Source organism: Arachis ipaensis, chromosome B5 (genome assembly GCF_059453495.1).
Source record: "Arachis ipaensis isolate K30076 ecotype BB chromosome B5, ASM5945349v1, whole genome shotgun sequence".
Taxonomy (NCBI): domain Eukaryota; kingdom Viridiplantae; phylum Streptophyta; class Magnoliopsida; order Fabales; family Fabaceae; genus Arachis; species Arachis ipaensis.
The window spans coordinates 13,179,021-13,206,646 of record NC_142440.1 but is presented as its reverse complement, the minus strand read 5'-3'; the positions used below and the strand labels follow the sequence as shown (position 1 = coordinate 13,206,646).

The 27,626-nt window shown below is 29.4% G+C and overlaps 1 protein-coding gene across 1 annotated transcript; it reads left to right on the top strand.

The window, feature by feature from the left end:
- The first annotated feature begins 14,732 nt into the window (after nucleotides 1-14,732).
- WUS (Homeodomain-like superfamily protein) lies at nucleotides 14,733-16,344 on the top strand. The gene is made up of 3 exons (XM_088488670.1): nucleotides 14,733-15,207; nucleotides 15,297-15,391; nucleotides 15,958-16,344. The coding sequence occupies exons 1-3, from the start codon at nucleotides 14,733-14,735 to the stop codon at nucleotides 16,342-16,344; spliced, it is 957 nt and encodes a 318-aa protein (XP_088344796.1).
- The last annotated feature ends 11,282 nt before the right edge of the window (nucleotides 16,345-27,626 follow it).

Here is a 27,626-nt window from a genome sequence, read left to right as displayed (position 1 = left end):
AAGAAGAAGAAGAAGACGACGACGGTGGTGGTTCTGTGGTTCTGACGGAGACCCTGAGGGTGATGATCGATGGTGGCGCTGCATTGGTGCTCGAAGAGAAGCTAGGGTTGGAGAAAGGGGAGTGATTCAGACTTTAGAGCTCTAGACTTCTAATCGAGGGGGTGACGGAGAACTTAGGGCGCTGGCTCTATCTGATTCTTTTTGTAGCAGAAGCTCAAATTGCTATTATAACCGCCGATATCTTGCTAATTTGTGGCAATTTGATAAACAACCGCCAATTTATCGCTGCTATTTTCTGTATTTGTTGTAATAAATTATTAAATGATGAAACTATTTATCATATATGATAAATGATGAATTTATATATGATTGAACTATTTCAAATTAGTAAATTATTTTAGTATATTAAAATTAACAACCATACTAAATGTACATTAAAATCAGCTACTAAAATTAGACATTAGTATAAAATATATAATAAAATATAAATATACATTAAAAATAAATATAATAATTTATATATAAATATATTGATAGTTAATTTTAGCGACTGATTTTAATGTATAAATATAATATTTTTGAAAATTAAACATGTTTATTTTGTATATTAAAATTAAACATGTTAAAACTTCATGAGACCTCTGATCTCTTTCAGTTGAGAGATTAAAATCGTTGTTTGTGTAAGTGATAAATAAAAGAATATTATTATGGCATGGATTGCACATGTATATGGAAGTGTCTCGGGCACAACAATGGGATTTTCGCTGCGATGAATGTTTGTTTGAATCTGATAGTATTCAATATGACTAGACTTTTCAATGTTTTCATCAATCTGAAAAGGAATCTGCAGAGGATGTTATTTTTTTACTTTAAATATATAATGTCACTTTATAAATTAAAATGGGATCAACATATTTCGAAGCCCACGCGCAACCAGTTGATGATCATACCTTTAAATTTAATTATTATTGGTGTGAGAGTTGATGATAATATGATTTTTTTATCTTATAACTATATAGTTAGATGAATTCAATAAGTTCGTTTCTAATAGTTAATTTTGTGTTGATCGTAGTGAACGTTTTATGTAGTTACTTGCATTACTTGAATTAAAAACGAAAAACTCGAATTTTATTTAAGCATGTTTCATCAGCTTTAATTTTTTTTTTCTTTCCCAATTATTTACTGAAAATCTATGTATAGTGCTTTAATTAACGCCCTTTTCATTTATCTAATTAAACACCTCCTGCGTTTTAATTGAACTCAAATTTAATTTCATAAGTTTTACTTTAATAAAGTTGTTTCACGAAAATATGATTAGGGTTTGTTTGGAAATCTTTAAAAGTCACTTTTTTTTTACTTTAGAAAAAATAAAAATAGTAATATCAATGTTTGATATAATTTTTAAAATTAAATTATAGTTTTTTTTTTTTTTTTGGTGACTAAATTATAGCTTTTTAAAAAGTTAGTTAAGTGCTTAGGGAGAAGTTAAAAAAATGACTTCTCTCGTAATAAAATTTTTTATCACATTTTTTTTAAAATAAATACTTTTAAAACAAAAAATACAAATACACAATAATTTATTTTTTATAAACTACTTTTAATATAAGTATTTATTGCTAAATCTATTTTTTTTAAAAAGAATTAATTAAACTGTTTACCCAAACTAAACCTAAATATACCTAGGTTATCTATAAAAGGAGTTTGATAAAAATAAATATTATATTATGACTCTGGAATTATTGTTACTTTTAGTTATTTATGAACTAACAAGTTGTTTGTAACACAAATTGATCTATTAGAAGTTAGAACATACAATTTGTGAAAATATATACTTTGAAATAGAAAACAAGAAAATATACGTGTTTTTTAGAGAAATAATCATAATACATATACTTTAAAATTTAGTCACCAAAATCAATTATTATATATAAAAATACGTATTTTTTATCTCAAAAAATATTATTATACAATTATAAATATATTTAATTATTCTATTATTCTATTATTTAATCATTCTAATAATTGATTATTTAATTAAAATATATGTAAAATATATATATATATATATATAACATTTCTTATAAAGAAATTAAATAACTTTATTTATTTGCTAACACATACACACTTGTTGAAAAGTTATAAGAGAAAATAATTAGATCTTGAAATAGGATATGTCTTGGAAATAGATATTGCTGCTATATGTATGTATATGTGTAAACAACTACTAGCATAATAATATTTATATAGTTCCTTGATTATTAATTTAAGTTAATTTAGTGGTTAATTTATTATTTTATTTAAATAAATGTTAAAGATTTAATTTTTATTTTGTGCATATAATTTATTAGCCAATAATAAATTTTTAAATAAAATTTTAATTCATAATAAATTAATTTTTAATTTATTAGATCGAAGATTTACTCGATTTTTCTTGGTCAAAGAAATACCAATAACACTACTTCTGAAATGTAATCAAATACTACTAATTTGCCTATCCAGATCAGATATGTTATATCCAGCAAAATTAAATCTCATCTGCATGAGAGGGGCTTTTAGCCACCCACAAAATCATACAACGAAGAATGTTAGGAATCAGTAATTTTTGTGATTTATAGCCATTAAGTAATTATCAATGATATTTTTAATAGTGTAAAATTTCATCTAATAATATAAAATTAGTAAATTACTCACTCTTTTTTGACTGATTACATGCTGGTCAAAATTTAATAAAATTGCTGCTTACTAAACTTTTTCATCATACAATAATGAGATTGGTAGTATCCGCAAACAAATGAACCAATCAACTGTTTGATCTCATGTTATATATGTCGGAACCATAACAAAGTGTCATTTAGGTAACGTTTGGTAGAAAAATAGAGACTGAAAAACTGAGACTGAGACTAAGAGATAGAGATCGAAATAAATTTTAATATTTTGTTTTGTGCAAAGTGAGAGACAGAAATTGAAACAAGAATAAAATTCTAATTTAATTTGTACAAAGGATAAAATTGGAATTAATTAATTAAAATGAGGATATTTTAGGTATGAAATGTTATTAAAATTTCAATTTCCGTCTCTAAAAATTTCAGTCCCCTGTATTCCTATTTTTTGGAAGTAATGAAATAATAAAATTTAGGGACAGAAACAAAAATTTTAGTACCAATCTCTAGCCAATAAATATAATATTATATCTCAATTTCTCAGTTTCTGTTCCAATACCTCAAAACAAACGTTACTTTATGTTCAAAATACATTACTACTCTTCCTGTTGTAGAAAATTGTTTTAACATTATTGATCCCTATAGTATAGGAAACGTTTCAGGTGTATAAGCACTTGGTATAACAATTTCATATCCACGATAGATATAATATATATTGGCTAATGGCAAATGGCTACGCCTACAAAGGCTAGTCTATTGTGATTTATTATTAGTTGAGAAATTGGAACACATAATTAATGGTGTGTTCAGTCTGTATTTCTGATCCGCAAGGTTTTCTTTTTCTTTTTTACTTTTAGGGTTTTTTTCCTTTCACAATTAGCATATTAGTCATTTAAAGCGCCAAATTGGCAGGTGGAGCGGATTTAACTTGAAGTAAATTATTAAAGAATTTGTTATTACTTATTAGTAAATTGACTGTTACATGGATAAAATGAAATTTGAATTTATATTTATAATACAGATAATTTATTTCATACTAATTCAAACAAACGACTGAATTGATACATATTTATTAACTTATATCTATTGGTCTAATTTTAATTTGCATTGAGTCAAATGTTCACAAAGAAAAGTGGTAATTAAATTTGAGAAAAGCAGGATCAGAATTCAGAAGCAAAAGATTAATTATAATTATTAATGGAAAAACATAATATATTTACTTTTTCCTTTCTTTTTACACTTTGAGATTAAAGCCAGAAACATCTTTTGGCTCTTTTATTCAGAGAAGCATCTAAGCCTCTAAACAAATTGGAGCTATAATATGTATGTGTGGTCCCTATACATACACATACGTACATCACTATTTGAAGTTATTGCATAAGCAAAATATATATAATCCCTATCCCTAATTAATAATAAATAATAATTAGAAAAAAACGGAGGGTCCACTCTACAATCATATCACACAGAAAGTAGCTAAGTAGCTATATACATAGCTTATCATATCATATGATATTAAACTCATGAAAGTAACAAGAACAATATAATTGCCTTGAAAGCCACATTGCAACATATTACGTGGGGGTCTATCCATTCTATCTACTGATGATGATGATGATGATGCTGAGCATAGAATATAATATTTAATAATTAATAATAATTAAGTTAATTGTAGGAGATGATTATTATATATTACTGGAAATGGGATCAAAGTCTCAATCTAAAACATGGAAAGAAAGAAAGGGAAAAGGAGATGAGACGAGTGAGAGAAAGGGAAAGGGGAGAATGATCTTTGTGATGTATGTTTGGAGATACGGTTTGGAAAATTAGCGCAACAATATCATTACCCATAAGACTACCCTCTGTACCGCCGCACCTCTCTCTCTATCTCTCTCTCCTAGCCCACTGAGGTAAGCAACTACCTTAGCTTACAATTTTTTTTCCTTTAATTTTTACATATCAAATTAATAATTAAAGTTATTTTTAGGAAATGATTTTTTTTTGTTTTTACGGTATTTTTTGATCTGACAGATTAATGACTAATCTGTCATAAATCTGAGCTTTATTTAAGGGTTTGTTGGCTAATGAGTTCTTACATGTATAAAGTAGTATTTGAACTCTCGACACTTGTTTAAACAAATGAGTGAGTTAATTACTCGACTAATCCAAATTGATTAAGAATGGTTTATTTTTAAATCAAATCAAACTAACTTTTTTTCCATGTTATATAAATTGAATCTGATCTCTTGTTAAAGATAAAGTTATTTTTTATTCATCGTTGTATATATGACATGTCAATTGTTGAGTATGTATTTTTGCAGTTTCTTGAGACAATAATTTTACCATTTTGGTATCACTAAAAAGAAAAAAAGAAAAATTCTATCATTTGATATAGTTTCAAATTAAAATAATATATTTAATAAGCTAATATTTTTTTAGTTGAATTAGGTTCATAAAATTTTAATAATAGATTCATATGAGATAGAGCGTTTAATGGCAGTTATTATTATTATTATTATTATTATTATTATTATTTGTTTTGAACAAAAAAATAGTGTAGATATATAACACATCTATGAAGGACATGAGTTGGAAAATGAAACACATAAAGGTAAATGAAGCAGAAGAATGTGACCATTTGGCCAATGTGTGTTTTATTGTTATCTCTTATATGTGTATGTGTACGTGTGAAAGAGGAAGAGAGATATATAGGAGGGTAGTAGTGGCATGTTAATGCATGATAATGAAAGGCAAATCTCATGATGATAGTAGTGTCAAAATCAAGCGAATTATGCAATCTGAAAAGGTTGAAGCTTGAAAGTTGAAACGTATAATAGACACGTACATATATATGGATTGGTAAAAGAGGCTAAGATCAATATAATGTTTCCAATGTTTTTGTTCTTTTCTATTCATCTATCAAATGAACCAACGAGACTGTTACAACAGAATGAAATTGAAGGAAAGATTGAATAGTTCCATTCCCTCACGGTTTTCCTCATTCGTTCCTTCTTATGTAATATATATACACAATAATCTTAGAAAGGCAGTATATTTTATAATTTATAATTATCAATTAATTATTATTAGTATTTTTAATGATATAAAATTATATCTAATAATATAAAATTATATATTCTTTTTTTAATAATTAAATATTAATTAAATTTTAATAAAAATACTAATTCTTAAAACTTTCTTATATATATATATATATATACTATTTTACTCTCTCTTTTCTACTCAAAAATTAATTAATATAATTTTGTTTGTATAACATAATATTTTTCAAGAATAGTAATATTGATTTTCATATTTTATTAGTAATTTTAATACTGTGTAATTTGATATTTTGAATTTAGTCAAAGTTGGTATGGTCCTCGTTTATCGTCATAAAATAAACTCTTTGATCCTATCTTAATTAATATGAATAGTAATCGGGTATTATATTATGAAGAATGTTAGTGACTTATTAGAATTTATTATTTTTTATTATTAGTTAGTCATTAATATTTAAAGTATAAAATAAATTATATTGTTAGATTATTATACTAAAAAATTAGATTAAATAAATTAAATTAATAATTAAATAATAATTAAAAATAATAAATTTTGATCATTTTTTAATATTTTTTTCATATTAATCATTTTAATGACAATTAATCTTATCCTTTACTTGTATACAAAAAATTAATTATTCGCATAATCAGTCATTTATATGAAATATATATTGAAATATAATATAAATAAAGAGAGAAAGTGTGATATAAAAGAGAAATAAATGAATCTTTTAATACGATCAAAAGATAAAAAAAAGTAAGATAACAAAATAAGAAAGGGGAGTTGTTAAAGAAAAGGAGTCCAATTAGAAGTGAATGCACAAAAATTAAAAAGGATAAAAAGAAAAGTAAGAGCAAAACAAAAAATCAGAGAAAAAGCTAGGAAGCTGAAAAACAAGGTAGATATATAGGGAGGAATTCCAAATAAAAGTAAAGATAATGAGTTCAGAAGTGAAGCTATTAAGTTAGGATCGCGATTTAATCTAACTTGTAGTAATGATAAGATTGTTGTGGGTTATATTATGTAGAATCTAAAAGAGAATAATGCTACGATTCGAGAAAAAAAAAAAAAAAAGAGCGACACAGTTAAAAATTAGAATACATGAAAAAATGATTTTACTCTTTATTAGTGTCATTGATATGAAATCTTCTTGGTGATTGGGTTGTTAATATTGACATTCTGAAATTCCTGATAGCAAGTCCATAGAGACGCTTGGGTTTTAATTTGCATGCTTTGTTGATGTTATTTTGTCGGTTCAACTTTTTTAGTATTGTTACGGTCTGGCCCAAATCCTTTACAGATCGGTTCGATCCGAACGCCACCCGATCTGAATGGTTAAGGATGAGGTGTCCCGCAACCGATTTGGACACGCGTCCTAGACAGCTCACTTACAGCGGTGGGAGAACGTCTCGAAAAAAGTGGGCCTGCCCTTGTAGGGCCCACCTCTGACACAGTATATAAGGGGAAGGTTTTACCGGGAAGGTTTTATCCTTCCCCAAGGTACGTCACACATCACTCTCCCCCCTTTTCGCCTGCACATTACTGACTAGAGCGTTGGAATGTCTTTGCAGGTGATACCCCCTCTACAAGAAGTGCTCGGGACCCCGCCTACACCAGACCGGTAGTTCACGACGAGACGAGACCCCTCACCACCAACCAGTATACCAACCCGATCCGTCCGATACCCGACCTACCGAACAAGTATATTGAGTACTTGAGCTTTACTTTTCTTTTGTAGTTGAGGATTTTAATTAAGCATTGAAAAAAAATATATTAAAGTACAAAATAAAAATTAAAAATAAGTTAATAATATATATATTATTAAAAAATAAAAAATATTATTTGTACACTAAAATTAGCTATTAAAATCAGTCACCAATGTATTTGTGTATAAATATGTGTGATTTAATTTATTTTCAAGATGTATTTGTATTCTAACATATATTTTATATTAGTAACTGATAGCTGACTTTGGTGGCTGATTTTAGTATACACGTAATATAACTCTTAAAAAAATATATGATAATTAACTTAATAGCGAATTTTTTTTACACATATCAATTTTGTCTTAAAATTAAGTGCTTTTATTCTAATTCATCAATTTCAAGATTTATAATCCACAAGGTACCGAAAAAATATCAAAACACCTATAAAGTATTGTCTATAGAAGAAAATTGTAAGTAACACGAGACTTTATCTAACTAATTATATATTTGAATCCTAGTTTAGAAGAGAAAATATTCATACTTAATAGGTTAATTATTTTGTTAATCTTTATAATTTTATTAAATTTATAATTATATTTTTATATTATTTTAATTAATTTTTATATTATTTTTAATTTTATAATTTAATCATTAGTAATGTAAAAAGTATTAAATTTTTTAATGAAATATTTTTTCACAAATTGAAGGTATTTAAGATTAAAAATTAATTAGATCTTTGACTATATATATTTTTTAAGAGAAATATTTTATTAATTTTAGCGTTATTAACATAAAAATAATTTAATTATAAAATTAAAAATAATATAAAAATTTAATTATAAGTTAAATAAAATTATAAAAACTAATATAGTAATTAAACCTACGCTCATGTACTAGATTATGTTGTTCCCAATTAAATATTCTGCTGAGGGAAAAATTAAAAAAGTGAATCATACATCCAAATATCTCAAAACATAAATACTAATTAATCGCTATTGTTGATTCCATTTTATTATTAGCATCACTTTTAAGATTAGTTAATCGGTGTAACCATTGATATTGCATACAATTCTAAAGGAAATTTTTTTTTTAAAGAAAAAAGAAAGACTAGAGGTACGTACACATCTTCTTAATAGTTATAGCTTTTGGTCTTATTATTAAGGCATTTATTTTAGCATCGTATTAGAATAGAAATTTAATATTTAAAAATATCTAAATATATAAATTTAGTTAAATAATAATATAAAATTATTTATAATATCAATATATCAAAATTAAATTTTTGAAATAAACTTTAAACATAATTAAAAAATAAAAACGTTGCATTTTTATTGATAACTATAATTTTTAATTGTATGTCAAGTTATTAATCTATAGCAGTAGCGAGCGCGAATTCAAGATAATATATATTTAAAAATTTTATGAATAATGAAAGAAGTGGATATTGAACCACGATTTTTTTTATAAAAACTCAAAATAATCACTAAGTTTTTGATAAAATATAATAAGGGAAAAAATAACCACTAAGTTAATAATTTAAATTACATATTTAATAAGTTTGTTATTTAAAGAATAATACGGTAAGAACTTGAAATTATAAAAAAAGTTAATAAGATATTTATTTTTATTTGTGTTATTTTAATTTTATTAAAAACTTGATGATCATATTATTTATAATTTTATGTTAGATTTTTTTAAAATTTTATTATTTTTAATTTTAATTAAAAAAATTTAATTTTTCTCCGAGTAGGATAGGGTTGAGAATTTTATAGTGCGTTCTCAACCCACCAATAGAATAAGTGAATCTTAAAAAACTTTTAACTTTTAAAGTAGAATTAAGGTAGAATACAAATCTTATCCTATTTATTATTAAACTTAAATAGTATATATATTGTATTTTTTTTGAAATGATTATTCTTATAAAAATATTTTTATATAAAAATAATATTATAAATTATTAAATAATTTAATATATCTAACTAAATATATTTGATTGAATCATCTAATCCTCATTAATATCATTTTCACACCAAACTAAAGTAGCGAAGTTTTCCTAATAAGACTCATGTAATAAAGACGACATGGTTATATATTTGTACTAGCAACAATTAAATTAAAGGAAGCTGAGGATGAAGTAGTGAACTGATCAATGATGACAAGCTAAAGATGGAATAGAAGTTGCCAGATTCATGACTTTGGATCAGTAAAATTTTGGACCCCAACTCAGTTTTGGGTAAATTTTATTCAGATCAGACTGGTACTATAAATGCAATTAATAATAGCAATGAATATATATATATATTTCTGAGTTACATTGCACATACATACTCTCACTTTCAAGGGTTTTGTTGCTTACATAAAGAGAGAGAGGATGCAGAGGTTATAAGAAAGAATTGAAGCTAAGTGGCATGCAAATGCAGTGGCAAAAAATGATGTAGCTTTCGAGTTCTGATCTCACACCAACATAAACACAGAAATAAACTCCAGAAATCATGACATCCATCCTTTTTGCATTTGCATTTATTTTTTTTTAAATTTAAAAATATATAAATTTTTTTCTCATGATACTTTAAATATTCAAATTATTACTATTAGTTAAATTTTTCTTCAATACATAAATAAAAAATATTAAAAATTTCAATTGTTTAAAACTTTTTTTCATTAACTAAAGAGTTTAACTAATATTTAATTTTTAGAATTATATATTGTTAAGAAAATCTTTGAAAATATTGTTGTAGCATTAGCAAAGGGCAAAGGCAATAAATTTTTGGGGCGCGTGCTCCTTAACTTTAAGAGGTGTACCCATCATAAAGTCATCAACTGCCTTTTACATTTGTACCCTAGCTCTACCTCTATACTACTAGTACTACTGTACTACTTCACTACTCCTCTATAATCTATATATATGTAAATTGCTTCCTAATTTTTAATTTTTTAGGTCGTGTTTTAGACATATATACCAGTAATAACTAATAACATGCATGGATAAACATAAAATTGAATAATTTAATTTATAATCGAATATTATAGGCCAAATTGATTAAGTGATAGATGAGTTCGTTGGCAAATACTAATACATTTGAGCATTTTAGGCAAAGGAAGAAGTGCAACACTTTTTAAAAAAATATTTTTTTTATTAGAAATACTAAATAAAAGAGTAAGTTTTAATTAAAAAAAAAAGATTCATCTGATTAATATATTAATTTTTAAATTTCAACTATTCATATAAATTATATATAATAACACAAACAATTAAGATTTATTTGATTAATTACTTAATAAAAATATTTAAAGATAATAGAGTTGATCTCTTTTTTGAAATAGTTTTGAGTTGGAATTTTTCAAAACAAAAAATTGCAATTAATGGTTGATTTGCAGGGTTATATTAAATCCATTTAAGTTTAATATACTTCTTAAACTAGAAATTTATAATAGATACACTTTACGCACATACAGCTTGAAATTTCATAAAATTAAATTAACTATATATAACAAATTGAATAATACTACGCATTTAAATTATTTTATTAATTGAATCCAACCAAATTAAATAATATGTGTTAGGAGTTCAAATCCTGTCTTATATGACAAATTATTGAATAGAGTTTAAATTTGTGACAGATGAAACTGAAACGACAACGAACCTGATTTAATTAACTTTTTTATTTATACATAATTCTTAAAATATTGATAAGAAATGTAGTATATCTAACAGCGACAGTAATTTTAGGGTAGCGTTATTTGTGAACTTCTCAGATTACTCATTGCAAGGTGATAAATAATAAAGTGTTTATATGAGAGAAGATCAGGTAAATGGCCCCAAATTAACTTGCTTGCCATATATGGATGGACGTGGACTATTCACTTTAATTTAACTTTGTATCATGATTAGTTGAATAATTGCAGAAATTATTTTTAATATGGTAATAGAGATGATGTTTTGGTTGAATATTGATATTTGAAGTGTATTACAATGGAAATCATTCAACACGCCTCCCACGTGTTAGTCAATATACTGCCACGTGTTGGGCAAGATGCTGCCACGTGTCCAACAGTACACGCTCCCACCTATTGCAACACGCCCCCTACGTATTGCCTTTTCTCTTTACAAAATCCACCCATCTGTAATTACACAAAATAATCTCATTTTTTAAAAAAATACTAATATTTTTTTTATATAAAAAAAAATCAGCCGAATAATTGATTATATTATTAAAATTTTTAAATTAAGGATTGTGGATGGATAATTTTGGGATCAGAGATGAGAGATTGTGGGCGTACACATGCAAATTATTAAAAGACCCCGCAGAGATAGAAAAGAAAAGAAGAAAGATTTAAGCGTATTTGACAACTTTATAACTAAAGCGTTTGAATATATAGGGTGAGCAGCAGCCATATATATAGCTATTAAGCTGATTGTCTCTTAGTTGGAGCCTATCTTTTTTGTTTCTATATGCACTTCATTTTTCTTCACATAATAAACTGCAGTAGTAATCATCACTTCATGCCAATCTCTATGTCACGCATTCAAAGATATAGAATTTGTTGTGGGACATCTCGATCTAACATCTTGTTGGAGGGACATTAATTAAAAGATCAAGATTTGAATTCATCACATTTTTAGTATTTATTTAATTGACACCGGCTTCCAATCTTGGCGAGATTAGCAATCTCATTATGGTAAAAATAGCTATAAACTTATTTTGGTTGACCAAGTCAAGAATGCACTTTTTACTCTCAAAAAGTCTAGAAAAAATAAACACACAGCTTATTTCATATTTAAATAAACTTCAACTCTCTTTCATAAATAAAAGGTATATGAATTATTTATATTAGTAGGAGAAAAAAAAATCTTTATAACTTGGACGATGTGAGACTAATACATAACACAAAATTCACTATCCTAAATAATATGAGACTTGTATTCCCTTAGGTAGCGTTTGGTAGAGAGACAAAGACTGAAAAACTGAGACTGAGAGACAGAGATTAAGAGACAGAGACAAAAATAAATTTCAGTATTTTATTTTATGCAAAGTGAGAAACAGAAATTGAAACAAGAATAAAACTCTAATTTAATTTGCACAAAGGATAAAATTGGAATTAATTAATTAAAATGAGAGTATTTTAGGTATAAAATGTTATTAAAATTTCAATTTCCGTCTCTAAATATTTCAGTCCCCTGTGTCCCTACTTTTTAGAGGTACTGAAATACTGAAATTTTAGAGACAAAAACAAAAATTTTAGTACCAGTCTCTGAACCAACAAATATGATACTGTGTCTCAGTCTCTCAGTCTCTATCCCAATACCTCAAAACAAACGCTACCTTATTATAATTAACTAATATAATTAACCTATTAACTCTATTTGCTCTCGCGTCATTAATTTTTCATTTTTTAATATAAAAAATAGATTGAAAATCCTCCATATCTGTTAAGTTGAATTTAATAGTACTCTTGCTTCATTTCTTCTCTTTCTAAGTTTTTTTTTTTTTAATACTAAAATTCCACTTTATTGAATTTAAGATTTAGATGAATTCATGAACCTTGTCATGAGAGATTACCATAAGGGTGTATATGGTTCAAGTATTACTTTGTTACTCAGATTCCATTCTTATGGGAATCAAATATACCTATAAAAAAGGTGGGAATTGAAATGATGGTATTTTGATTTCTTAAAATCAAATTTGTTTAAAAATAGCTTTTCAAATTTTGAATCAAACATGGAAATATGATATTCTTATCTTAAAATTTCCATAAATTATTTATAATTCCCCCGACCACACACACCAGTGAAAAACCTTTGGTGGTGGGTATTTGGTTTTGTTTCTGGATGCAATTTGTTTTGATTTGCTTGAATTTCAGAATTTTAGCTCTCTCCCATTCTACTTCCTTAATTCACAGGGTTTTCCCAATATATTTAAAAACATGAAAAATTATCATGCATCATTTTACAAGTAATAAACGAATTTTATATTTAACAAATAACTTGTATATTTGATCTGATTTTTGTAAAATTATTTAAATAATTATTTAAAAGATGCACACAACATGTCAAAATAAATTCGATTTTTAAGTTTTTATTTTTTAATAAACATTCGCTCATTCACACAAAAATTTAAAATCGGAAAAATTTTAAGGTTGAAAAAAATCTAATTTTTTAATAATATTTGCAAAAAAGTTATATTAAAATTTAATTTTTAAAATATTGTTTATAATATATCTTAAAAATCTAGTTACTTTTGTTAACTTTTTAAATATTTTAATAGTTTATTTATGGTTTATATTTTTTGAAGTTATTTTTGTAGACAGAGTAAATTTTCAATACTATTTTTGATGATTTACGTTTCTAATTTTAAGATGTTCCATATTCATATTACTATAGTTGATCTACTTGGCAAATGGCAATAAGATAGTAAGATACATAAAGGCCACACATACATAGAGCATTGTAAATATCCGGTACTAGAATTAGAAAAGCTCCACTCCTGCCGTTCCTATAAACCCTAATGAAAACACTGCTCATCCATTGATTGGGACCCATCTGAGTATTACATATATGTGATGCATTATGCTTAGGTATAATTTCAAATTACAATTTTACCCTTCAAGCAAGCCCTGTAGCTTGCTGATTGGACTTCAATGATAGAGTAGAAACAAAAAGATAAAAGAAATTAAAAGATGTAGGTGGCTACCATATCTGATATCTCCATCAATAGGAAGAACTTATTATTATTGTGTAACTCCCTGGAATGCATATCATTCTATTGCCATTCATTCATTCATTCACAACATCTACTTTTTTCTTTCCTTCCATCCAATTTATCATTTCATACCTTATATATAACATAGGCTCACAATAATTCTCTATACTAAAAGAAAAAAAGAAAAAGAAAGAAACTTTATTTGATATGTAATTAATAACATAGATGGGCATGATGATGCATGGCTTTTGATCCAAGTAAGTAATTGGGTGTTGGTAATGGTACCCTTACCCTCACTTTCTAAGCTCTCTTTTGTCCCTACCTTTTTTTATGAACTCCCCTTTCCCTCTGTCAACTTCAGTCCTTCTCCCTCAGATATTCTTTTTGATTTTCTCTCTTTATCACTCCATGTACCATGTGCTATTATGTGATCACTGATGTGCCTATTACTATTAGCTAATAGCCTCTTCAATGCTTTTATAAATTCTTTCACAAATTCTATATATCCCCCTCCAATTCATGCACTCTCTACTTAATCATATTACCTATTATTAGTCCTATACACACATAAAACATCCTTGTTCTTGTTCTTCCTGAGATAAATCATGGAACAACAACAACAACATTCATCATCAGCAAACAGCAACAACAACAACAATGGTACTAGTAGTCACATGAACAGTGGTAGCAGGCAAAGCAGCACAAGGTGGACACCAACAACGGATCAGATAAGGATATTGAAGGATTTATACTACAACAATGGAGTAAGGTCTCCAAGTGCAGAACAGATTCAGAGGATCTCTGCTAGGCTTAGACAGTATGGTAAGATTGAAGGCAAGAATGTCTTCTACTGGTTCCAGAATCACAAGGCCCGTGAGAGGCAGAAGAAGAGGTTCACTTCTGATTCTACTACTACTATCAATGCCAATAATCTTCCACTTCCAACCATGCATAGAGGATCCACCATTAACAACAACAACAATGCTCCTAATTGTTGGAATAAACCTACTGAAGACATTACTACTACTACTACCTTTCATAGCAACAAGTATTATTCCAACAATATGCCATCATCAACTGGTAAAAAAGTAAAAAAAAAAAAAAAAATTAAAACCCTTTTGGGACTATTAGTAGAAGTTATTATATCATATGCTTATTATGTTATGTAGGGATTGCATCTTCTTCTTCTTCTGCTGGGATGGTTGGTGTGGGCCAGATGGGGAATTATGGCTGTGGATCTGTTCCCATGGAGAAGAGTTTTAGGGTAAGTTAGTTGTACATATATGATTATAGAGTTTATATATATGGACCTGAAAACTTTGTCACATAAAGTGTTTTTGTTTTTGTTTTTCTGATCTTAATATAATGGATTGAATATTGATACCTATATAAGCAATTTTATTTAGCTCCTTTTTCACTTCTCACTGAGTATTTTGCTTAGAAATGGAAGGAATATTATCAATGCAGATATAGCTGCAGGTTTGCTTGCTTAATTCATGCATCCCTGGCCTGTGTAATTATGAGAAGGGTGTAAATTAGAAGCATGTGATCATATATATATATATCCCCAATAATAATAATGATAATATATCTTATTTGACAACAAAATGGAGAGACATTTCTACCATTTGCATTCTTCATTCCTTGAAACTTCCATAAAAAGAAACCCTTGAATTGGTCTCTTGACTTGTAAAATGACCAATAAGCCAAGCCTACTGAACCAAAGCTAAGGTTTTATGATTTATCACTAATTAACAACTCAAATAACTATATATATAGTTTTACAACTTCATTTATCATCATTTGATGCATTTTTTTTATTGTTATTAGGAGTGTACAATATCTGCAGGTGGAGGAAGCAGTGTTGGTGGTGCCATAAACCACAACCTGGGATGGGTTGGTGTGGATCCTTATTCATCAACTTACACTGCTTTCTTTGACAAAATAAGGCCTGAGATTGAAACCCTTGAACAAGAACAAGGTGATGATAATAATGATGATGAAGAAATTGATGATGTCACTGAGATTGAAACCCTGCCTTTGTTCCCTATGCATGGTGAAGACATCCATGACTATTGCAGCCTCAGATCCAATAATTCTTCTTCTTCTTCTTTTAACTATGATCATCATCATCATGGATTCAACAACGGTGGTTCTCGTGCTTCCTTGGAGCTTAGTCTCAATTCCTACGGTCGCAAGTCTCCAGATTATGCTTGAAACTTGTTAATTAATTAGCTTACACATCATTATTAATTAACCAGAGTACTATGATATAATATGATAGGTTAGTAGCTTAAGTAGTTATGTTTCCATTTTCCATAATTAGTTTATTTTATTAGGCACTGTTATGTATGTCTTCAACATTGTCCTCTTCTGCTCTTTCACTTTCTTCAATCTTCTCAGGAGAGAGAGAGATGTTCCCATGCTGACACATGTCATGCAGGGAGAGATGAACTTAATTTCCTACTCAATCAACTAATTATTATTAATTATCATGTTATTATTTTCTCCATCTCCCCAAAACATTCTCTCAATTATTTATTTCTAATTCAAATCATCATTGGCACTAGAGACACATGCTATCAAATATATTAACACATTAGAATCGTAACTAAAATTAATTATTAATATATATTTTATATTAATAGATAGTTTTAGTGCACACTGGTTAATATATTAAATATGTTGTATGATTAATTTTCTATGAATGAATGATGCATTATTAACGACCTTATAGTTTTGTTTAGCTAAATTGATGAATGATCTGATTCTGATATTATTCTTTTCTGGAGAAGCACAAACATAAGCATCCGTGAATAAAGTGAAGTAATTTGTAAGACCAAATTCTAAGAGCGATGAAATCATGAAACAAACTAACAAAGAGACAAAGGAGAAAGAGAATTGATTTTGCTTGGCAGCAGTGCACTGCCCTATAGCGCGTGAGAGTGTGACTAGTCGACAGACACAGATTTATGTGGGGACCACTCAATTGTTCATTTCTTACAGAGCCTTTTAGCTTTCTCTGAGCATTTTATGGTGCTACTAGCTATTAGCTTAGGCAGTGTATTGCGTTATGTACTTATGTGTATGTATGTGAAAGAAGACTGAGGAGAGACAAGAAAGAAAGAAAGAAAGAAAGAAAGAAAGAGATTAGAGAGTATATATTTTGAAGTTTGAACCATCACCTACTTCGGTAATAGAGATTAGAGAGTAGTATAGGACTATATCTACTGCATCATTCAATTTAATTATTCCAATATATATATGTAATGTAATCTAAACCTTAGGCCATATATATGCACTTTAGAATTTATAGACTAAGATGCAGATGACGCACGTACACTTCAGAATACTTTCACATAGAGTGACTCACTAGTCACTACCTCTAATGTGATTATATTATTTCACATTTAATCTAACAATTTTTTCATGAAAGTACCATGGTTTTCATGCTACGTTACACAATTTCATTTATTATATGGTTGCAACTAGCCACCATACGTACCTAAAGCCTAAAGGTGGCGCATTATAATTACTTCTACATATACGGCCATGTGAATGAAGAATGAGCCTTAGCTATACCTCGAACTCGCTCATGCTACACAACACAAATTAAATGATGGCTTGCTCATTTATTATTATGCATAGATTTGTGTGTCAAATTCGACGCACAGAAACTCCTACATTGCCATTCCAACGGTACAGCAAAAAAAAAAAAAAAGCATTGTTTGATTTTATTGCACAAAACTTTGTTTGAATTGAAGGTATATTATATAATAATAATATAAATGACCTCAGGCAAAAGGTTGAACACGTTAAGTTCCATGTGGATCTTAGTTAAACACGTAAACTTGTTATACAATGATTCATTCCCATTCCATTCTGAAACAAACAAGAAATCCATTTATGTGTTCACTTCAGTGTGTGCTGACAGCAGAGCAGAGCAAAGCGAAAAAAAGCACAAACAAGTACTGTTGTGCAATCAATACTTTTCTGCTACCAAAATTATGTTGGCTCATACAATTTTCAAGGTAATGGCAGCATGACACAGCAACTATATACAACCATGCATGAAGTGGCACAAGTGCACAACCCATAACTGATTTCATCATAAGCTACCCTCATGGTTCTTCCTCTTGCCGGGCTTTGTTTGATACATTTGCCAAATCACTCTGGCCCAAATCTCAATAAAATCTTTGTAGTATATACATACATGTGGGCCAAACTATACTTTTGAATGTTGTTAACAAACATTCAAACTTGGACCAAAAACAGAAAAACATAAGCTAAGAATATACATTAAATTAGGGGTGGCAACCGGGTCTAAAGCTGTCGGCCTGGTCTGCGTAACCCACCAAAAAAGGTGAATTTGGCTGAAAATTTGAGACCGTCATACTTAAAAAGTCTGTCTAACCTACACCACTTAAACTATAGGCTTTGGCGGCAGGACGGCTTCTCCGGCGGGTCTCGTGCTTTTTTTGACCAGGGACGTTTTTGCAAAAAAATTAGTTTATGATTATGTTTATTACATATTTATAATTATAAAGACTTTAATGTTTGTGAATTTAAGAATTATAAATTTTTTGAAATGGTTGTAAAATTATATATACATTATTTAACATTTAATGGTAAAAAAAGGAAAGAGAGATTTGGCGGGTCAAGCTTGCCAGTCCGCTGTTGGGCAGGGCGGGAGAAGGTTTTAGGACCGCCTCCTTAGGTGGGGTGGCGCGGGCTTTCCCGTTTGCCACCCCTATATTAAACACAAACCAACTTGGGTTGGTTGAGTGGTCAGCTCACTCGTCTGCTTAAGCAAGTGTCGTGGGTTTGAATCCCGCCTTGTGCATGCAGCAATCCATTGGCCAGTGGCAGACCCTTAAATGGAGCTCAGATCTGCGACGGATTAGTTCTTGACCTATCGGGTTGGGGGATACCATGGACAACCATTGATTATGCAGGAGACAATTTTATTTTGTCTCATAAATCATGGTAGAATTTTCACTATCTTTCTGAGTATTACATACATCAATTTTCAAGGATTCAACATAATCCTATCAGAAAAAAATCAAGCTTCAACATAAACTTGACTTGGCTAGGTTACTTCCTATACTCTCAACACACTAAGGTAGCGTTTGGAAGGGAGATAGAGACTGAAAGATAGAGACTGGGAGATAGAGATTGAGAGGCAAAAACTTAATTAAGTCTCTGTATTGTGTTTGATGTAAGATGTATAGGATTGAGTTATGTCTCATTATTTTGCTTGATTCAAAATAAAAATAGAAACTAAAATATATAAAATGACTAAATTACCCATTTATTTTAAATGAAAACATCAAATAATCCTAACCCAACCGATTCCCATTTTCCTTTCCCCTTTTTCATTTCTGAATTCTAGTGGTTTCCCATCGGATCATCCCATCTTGCCGGCACCACTCCCCTCCTCGGCGTCAACTTCGCCTCCGACGTGGAAGCCACCATTTGTCCATTGCTTTGAATATGGTTCTCTCTCTCGGTAACTTTGTTGTCTCTGTTGGTCTCTCTCTCTTTCTCTCTTTCACTTTCTCTGGCTACTGTTATTATCTTTGATGCTTTTTTCATACCTCATCTTTTTCCTTTTTATTTGTCTTGTTTTTATATGGTCTATATTTTAATTTGTTTCTTCTATTGGTTGCATGGTTTAGTAGAGCATCTGTTGATGTTTTTGTTGAATATTGACATTGAGTAGAGGTAGAATCTTGTGAATAGTCTATGTCCTCTTTATTTTTCATAGTGAATGTTTTTGTTTTATGATATTATTGTTGAATATTGACATTGAGTAGAAGTAGAATGTTAAAAATTTGTCTTGCTTTTTTGAAGAACAAGTTTATTTTCTATTTATTTTTCAGAGAGAATGACTTGAAAGCCAGTAGAATATGTGTTATTGAAGTTCATATGCTTGGTTTGAATTGAACTAATTTAAGAACATATTTGAATTAGAACCAATTTAAGAATGGAATGAACATATTTGAATAAGACGTTCTTGTGCACTACCACTAGTTTGCTAGCTTGCTATCTATGTCATAATTATGTACATGTGCAATTGAAAATTTCATTTTCTGCATTTAGTTAATCAAAGATTTTGTGTTGCGTCTCATCACTCTATATTATTACAAGTTACTACTAATCTTGATGTCTGTTTTCATAGGCTATACTAAGATTGCCTATATATTACTATATATGTATGTGTCTATCTAAGTGCATGCGTAATATTATATGTTTGGGTAAGTAAATTTATTTGCATTGCAATAATAAGGAGTGCGAGGAATGAAAAGTTTGAGAGGTTGGCAGTGATTGAGTTGCTTCTGAAGTTATGTTGTATTTGACAACACAACTTCATCTAAATTAAAACAGTCTTTGTAAGATATTGAACTGGGCCATCAACTGCAGAAGTAGTTTGATTTCCATGTAGCTTTTCTGTTATTTGTAGTTGACACTTGATTAGTTTTTAAGCATTAAAGCTAAGTAGTTGATATATTTTACCAGTAGTTTCTTATTTTATGGCAAAATATGTTGTCGGAACAAGGCATCAAATGAAGTAGCTTAATTATGCATACACTACTTTTATCTTTCAATTGTTAATTATGCAGTCCATCTTTGATTTCTTTGTTGTGATACAGCTGAAGCTATAAAAAAGTCCATTGTGAAATCTGCATTTCCTAAAATATCTAAGCTCTTTATGCATATTATATTTCTTTTACTTGTGTTCTATTTAATTATTATGCTTTTGTATTCTCTTTTGCTGATATCCTACAATCAAACTTCAAGCTATTGTGGATTAGAATTGAAGTTAAATTTATTTCATCTTTTTTGTTGAACAGGTCTGCTACATACGTTATCATGTATTCCGAGACATCCAAACTTCATTGAGCACACCAGTGAGAAAGCCAAGGAAGCTAACGATATACAAGTGACAAATCTAGTGGATACATAGTTTATGTGGTAAAGAAATAAAAGGATAAATAAGACAAGAATTGAAATCGAATAGAAAAGATAAATTGTAATTGAAATAAAAACAAAGAGGATAGGTTGAAATTGCATACAAACAGAATTATTCTACTTTTTACCCAATTTTTTGACACAACAAGAGAGGGGCTCCTCAACCTAACTTGTCAACACCATAGTTTGGGAATTGAATCAAAGGGACTCCTCAACCTTCTACTCAATTCCCCGATGCAACAAGAGAGGGACTCTGTAACCTCAATTGTCCACATCATGGTTTCATCACGAAACCAAAAAAAGGGTTTTCAAACCTCTAAATCATTCTGTATTACGACTACCCTAGTTTATGAGGTATTTATAACCTCTTATTATGTTAAAATATAGAAAACCTTGAGCCCCAAACATAAGGCCAAATCTAGTAATTAAATAAACAAAATCAAAATACATCAAATTAAATAAAAATATTATAAAAATATAAACTAATATCTTCTAAATAACACTTGAACTCTTCATATCACGAACATTTGAAGCACGTATCATTATGCATCACAGAAACTCTTAGAAGCAAAAGTAACTACAGACTAAGTTATAGTGTTGTGTTTTAAATTGTAGTAGGAGCATTTGTTTGTATTTGTGAACATATTGTAAAAGCAAGTATATGAATGAATTAGATTCACTGGTTTGTTGACATTGAATTCTTGAAATTAGATTGGCTATTTTGGAAAATTCTTCTATTCTTTACCTAATTACAAACAACACAACTGCAAAATCTAATGCAACAAGGTTTTCAAAACAACTAAAATTGTATGTTGTCATAATTCCATACAAAGCATTAATATAGATGGGAATAACAACTTGCTAATAACATAGATAGTAGAAAACCATGAATTTGACCTATTGAACTCATCAATATAAATTCATGAAGCATTAATTTAAAAATTGAGTATCTAATATTAAGTTGAGAATTTATGAAGCAATAATTTAAAAAGTTAGTATCTAATAATAACCTGTCAATTAGGACATTTCACCTAATAAGTTCTTGAATTCATAAAAATATCTAAATCACCCTAAATAAGTTCAACAAGAATCGTTAACAAAAATCACTTATTCTAATTGAGAATGGATCGCACATAACCACTCTTTTGAGAATGTGTCAAATATCCCCAGAAAACTTTCTCTATTTGTGCATTATTAGCAAACTTTATCGCAACCTACACCACCTCATCATTATCGAATCCAAGTTATTCAAGCTTCTCACCGACCATGAACTTCTCATTCACCCAGATATAGTATCAGCAAGAATTTGGACACGTTTTTCTTGGGTAGCAATCGAAAACTGCATCTGTTCAACCATCCTCTCTAGAATATCATTTTGCATTTGCTTCTTTCCCAAATGCCTTCCGCTAAGATAATTAAAAAAGTTACAAATTGCTCCGGCAAGCTTACTTGACCATTCTCACGAAGTCTTCCTTAGACTTGAAGCAACTCGCACAAATTAGCAAACACATTTGTGTTTATTCTCAACTCCCAAATACAATTCCTATCACTCTTGCCAATAATATGCTTTAAAGCATCACATCTAATTCTATTATTCATTCTTCCGCCTAATGACACTTTTTCACTACTTATATTCCTAAAGTACACAAATAATATAAGAACAAAGTTTAACATCAAATTATCATGCTTCAATCTCATCATGTCATAAAAAGAAACACATTGTTTAATAATTTTTGACCGCTCCGTTCCTTTTTAACAAAATCATTTCATACAAAATAAGCATAAATATTCAATTTAATCAAACCAACACAAATTTGGGACTTCACTTTAATTCCATCTAAATTAGTACCTCAAATTAAACATATTAAGTCGAAAAACATAGCATGAGTAATTCCAAGTCTACTCACTTTGCATCTAAGTCTCACCATCAAAAATAAATAGAAACAGCTAACACACACCTAAAATTAGAAGAAGATTCATGCATATATGATAAAAGGTTCAAAAACATCAAAGCAACATTAACCAGACAACTGACATTATCCCCATTAAACAATCTAATAATAAAAACAAACCACAAGAAGGTAACCACGCAACATTATCAAATTGTCAACATTAACAATTTAATAATTATCATACCGATTTAGAACAACAAATCAAGACACAAAACTAAGTTTATCAGAACATAAATTTAGATTATATAAGACACAAAAACAGAAAACATTGAAAGAAAAGATAATCTGCAAAACACATTGAAATATACCAAAAAATTCAACAAGCAGAGAAGCAAAACTTTTCAATAAAAAATAATATAACTTCATATAAAACTACAACAAAAACAAACACAAATGCGAAAAAGAAGACAAACTGCGAAAGAGAAGAGACGACATGAAAAATGCGAATATGGAGGAGAAGAGAAAAGAAACAAAGGCTTCACGAGGATACCATGAACTGAAAAATGTGCCTATGAAGATGAAGGTGTAACGGTGACTAACCTTACTCACAGTGGTTCGACGATGGCGACGATGACGTAGTGGTCTTGCCAGCGGCGATGGGGGCAGTGACAGCAACTTTGGGGTCTTCGAGCTTCAACATCTGAGAATATGATTATATTAGAAGAACTCAAACCTGATTATTTGATTTGGTCAAAAGGCCAAATTATAAATTAACTAATTAGAATGAGGGTATTTTTTATATAAATTTCTATTTAAATTTTAATTTTCATCCCCAAAATTTTAGTCTCCTGTGTCTCTAATTTTTGTAAGTACTTAAATACTGAAATTTTGGAAACGGAGACTGAAATTTTAGCATTCAACTCCTATCTATACATACAGAGCACAAATATGAAATTGTCAAGAAGTTACCAGAGGGGAAGCACATTTGTCGTATGACCGGAGATGATGTCAATTATGCTTCTACTTTGAAGGTTGATATTGGAATTGCTGTTGCTGATGTTGCAAGAAGTGCTTCTGATATTACTGTGAAGTTTCATTGATTATTGAGCACGAGTATGAGCAGCTTCAACAGACTTTTGATGATCCCATGAATCAAGTTTCTTACACTTTGTTTGGATGAGATGATTTTGGAAAGAAAGAAAATGGGGGAGAAGAAAAGGGATGGAAAATTTGATTTTCCTTCGTTTGGGTCAGAAAGGAAAATGAACGGAAAATAAAAAAAGTATGCCTGAGCCCATTTAAAAGTTTTCACCTCATAGTTGGGCAGAAAACTGAGATAGGAGAGAAAATATTAGTAAAAAGACACAATTACCCTTTTAATCACATAAATTACAATCCCTAGTTTCAATCTTTTCGGAAGAAGAGAACAGCTATCGTTGTCTTAACTAGTTGGCTTTCTTCTTCTTCAGCACTGACAGCGTAGCTTCCCATCCGCATCCACGTTGCTACAGCAGTTTCGTTATCGTTGTGACAGGTGAAGCACATCTTCAACCAGGCATCCTCAACAGAAAGGTGAGTTCTTTGTTCAGTTGTAGTAGGTTTTTTCAAAACGAAATGGAAAAAATCATTATATCATATAGATTGTATTCCTCTTTTGTTTTTCAATTGAAATGTTCTGATTTTACATTTCATGGATGCCAAGAACCCATAGATTGTATTCCTCTTTTGGTTTTCAACTGAAATGTTCTGATTTTACATTTCATGGATGCCGTTTATTTTTGTAGTGGAAAAAGAACCCATTCTTCGTTGTCTGTTCTTAAATACTTCATTCGTTCTAACTCAAAAATCCAACGATATATGACCCAGTTCAAGTTTGATCCTAGAAAAGACTAATTTTTAACTCATCTGGTATTTGAAATGGTTTGCCCTGTTTTCATATGATCAGATTTTTTCTCAAACTTTATTACATTATGCCCTTTTTTCATGGGGTGGTCCAAATATGAAGAAAAGAATTCAGGCAAGTGACCATAACATTTAGTTACATTATTATTATTGAGACTATGAAAAGTGTGTGTGAGAAACAAGTAGAAAATGCCAAAAACTTACCTCTTAAGTCTTCATCAATGATCAATTATACACTAGATAATCAGGCATTGGAATTTAGGAAAATTTACTAAAAAATGAAAAAAAAATTATACATTGTGATTTGTGAAAACAACATATTAGAAAATAGAGAGTATAAAAAAAGATTAAGCTCCTAATGCATATAATGTAATTCTAAATCAATGTACTAATTAAACTTGGAGCTTCGACCGATTAAATCATTCAATTAATTTGAGCATGCATTTTAAACACAATTCTTTGTAGGTTAGCATGAAGCAATTTTTTGAAAGACACAAGCAAGCTTTTCTTTCTCTTTTTTACTTTTTTTCATGTAAATATCATCAACAATAGCTATCAGATATATCATTCATAAAGGGAGAGATTTCACAACCTCTTCTTTAGTTCATGCATCATTTGCTTAGTTCATTAGGTACTTGCTTTGTAGATGATTCTTTTTGTAAAATAAAATAAAAAAATTGAAAAAACTCCCATTGCATATCTTTAGAAAATTAACATGAATCGAAATTAAATTAATTTAGTCAAAGATTGGTGGTGGGTAAACCACGACAATTACAATTATTTTAGATATTAGATATTAAATTGGATATATCATAAAAATCAACTCCTTATAATTTGTCAATTTATTATATATGCCATAAGAAGAATCTCTATCTTAATAATTCAAAAAACTTTAGGACATAAGAACGTATACTATTTTTAATATAGAGAAAGCAATTACAGAGTGTATAGAATATGTACATATGCTTATTAGTTATCACAATATTTTTACATGTTTGATTTCTTAATTTTTTTGTTAATTTTTTCTCCTTTTTTTAATTAATTTGATTTGTTTATTATATACTTAAATTACAACTAGGGGTGGCAACACTACCCGAACCCGCGGGTACCCACCCCGCCCCTACCCGCTCGGGGCGGGTAATTACCCGCCCCCGCACCGGGGCGGGTTTTAACGGGGCGGGTTCTTGGGCGGGGCGGGGCGGGGTCGGGTTTAGGTTGAACCCGCCCCTACCCGCCCCGGTATATATAATATACGTAACATATATAAAATAATTAGTAAAATGATTAATAATATTATATTATATATAAATTTTTACTTTAATTTATATTATGTATGTAAATGGTGGTTATATAATTTTTAAAATTTAATTTTATTTGTTGGATTTAATAATTATAGGGGCGGGTAGGGGCGGGGCGGGTTAAGGTTTAACATTTTACAACGCGCGAGTAGGGCGGGGCGGGTTTAATGCGGATTTTCTGTAGGGCGGGGCGGGGTCGGGTAGAGCAAAAACCCGCCCCTACCCGCCCCGTTGCCACCCCTAATTACAACCAACGGTAAGGTGAACTGAATCAATGTTATGGGTATAGTTTACTCAAAAGTACATCACTTATTAAGTAGATCCACCTGTTTAGATTTTATCTATAGGTGTTGTGATGCATGTACCTAATTATTACAATCATTAATGGGACAACTTATTCCTTTTCTTTTTAGTTTCTTTTTTTTTAGTATCAAAATGAATATACAGACATAAAGAATAGGAACATATTATCAGTTATTACCGTGGAATAATTTCCTTCTTTGGTCTCTTACAATTTTTACTCGCAACTTATTTTTTTATGTTTTTTCTCATTGGATTTTGGTGTTAAACAAAGGTATTTATTAATATATCATGTCATTTACAGCTTGTTTTTATTGTTTATGGCAGCCAGTTTTGGAATCAAGTTTGACATTTAGGAGCTGGAAATAAGTGTTTCATATCAAGGTATTTTCGTGTTTATAACATGACACCATAGTGTTATATAAAATTTTATTTTCAATTATTTTTTATATTTCGATAAATGAATTGTTAAAATGTAACAACATATGTGACTCTCTAGTTACTTTCTTTATTGATATGTCCACCATAAACCTTATATTTTTATAGATGGATAATGAAAATATCGAAGATGCGAATCTCGAAGATAGAACAAACGTCATATATGATTCAGAATTTCAAGTAGGTCAAATCTCTTCTACTGACCTATATCATCCTGAACCAATACAAATATCAACTCGTGTCAGGGAAGAGTTAGAAAATAGACAACATATATGTGTCACATCTCTTTCTTGTGTTGCAGTGCATCAGTTGTATCTTTTGGAATTAATATCACAACATAGGCCTAGGCAAATTAATGACGACAACTTGGAAAGAGAACTTAGGCGTACTCAATTAATGACACAGTTACTGGAGTCTGAAAAGTGCCGAGATGTCATACGTATGGGCCCTGAAGTATTTAGGCAATTGTGTCATAAATTAAGAGGAACTGGTAGAGTAAAGGATTCAACTCGTTCTACGGTTGAAGAGCAAGTCGCTAAATTCCTACATATTATAGGGCATAATGTGAAAACTAGAACTATGTCTTTCTTCTTCCACCGGTCAGGAGAGACAATTAGTCGTCACTTTCACAATGTCCTACATGCTATTCTATCGTTAGAGGGAGACTTCTTCAGGCAACCATCTGGTGAGGAAGTTC

Coding starts and splice junctions, on each gene's coding strand:
- WUS (XM_088488670.1), top strand. CDS start 14,733: ATGGAACAACAACAACAACATTCATCATCAGCAAACAGCAACAACAAC. Junction 15,208..15,296: donor CAATATGCCATCATCAACTG/GTAAAAAAGTAA, acceptor TATGTTATGTAG/GGATTGCATCTTCTTCTTCT. Junction 15,392..15,957: donor CCATGGAGAAGAGTTTTAGG/GTAAGTTAGTTG, acceptor TATTGTTATTAG/GAGTGTACAATATCTGCAGG.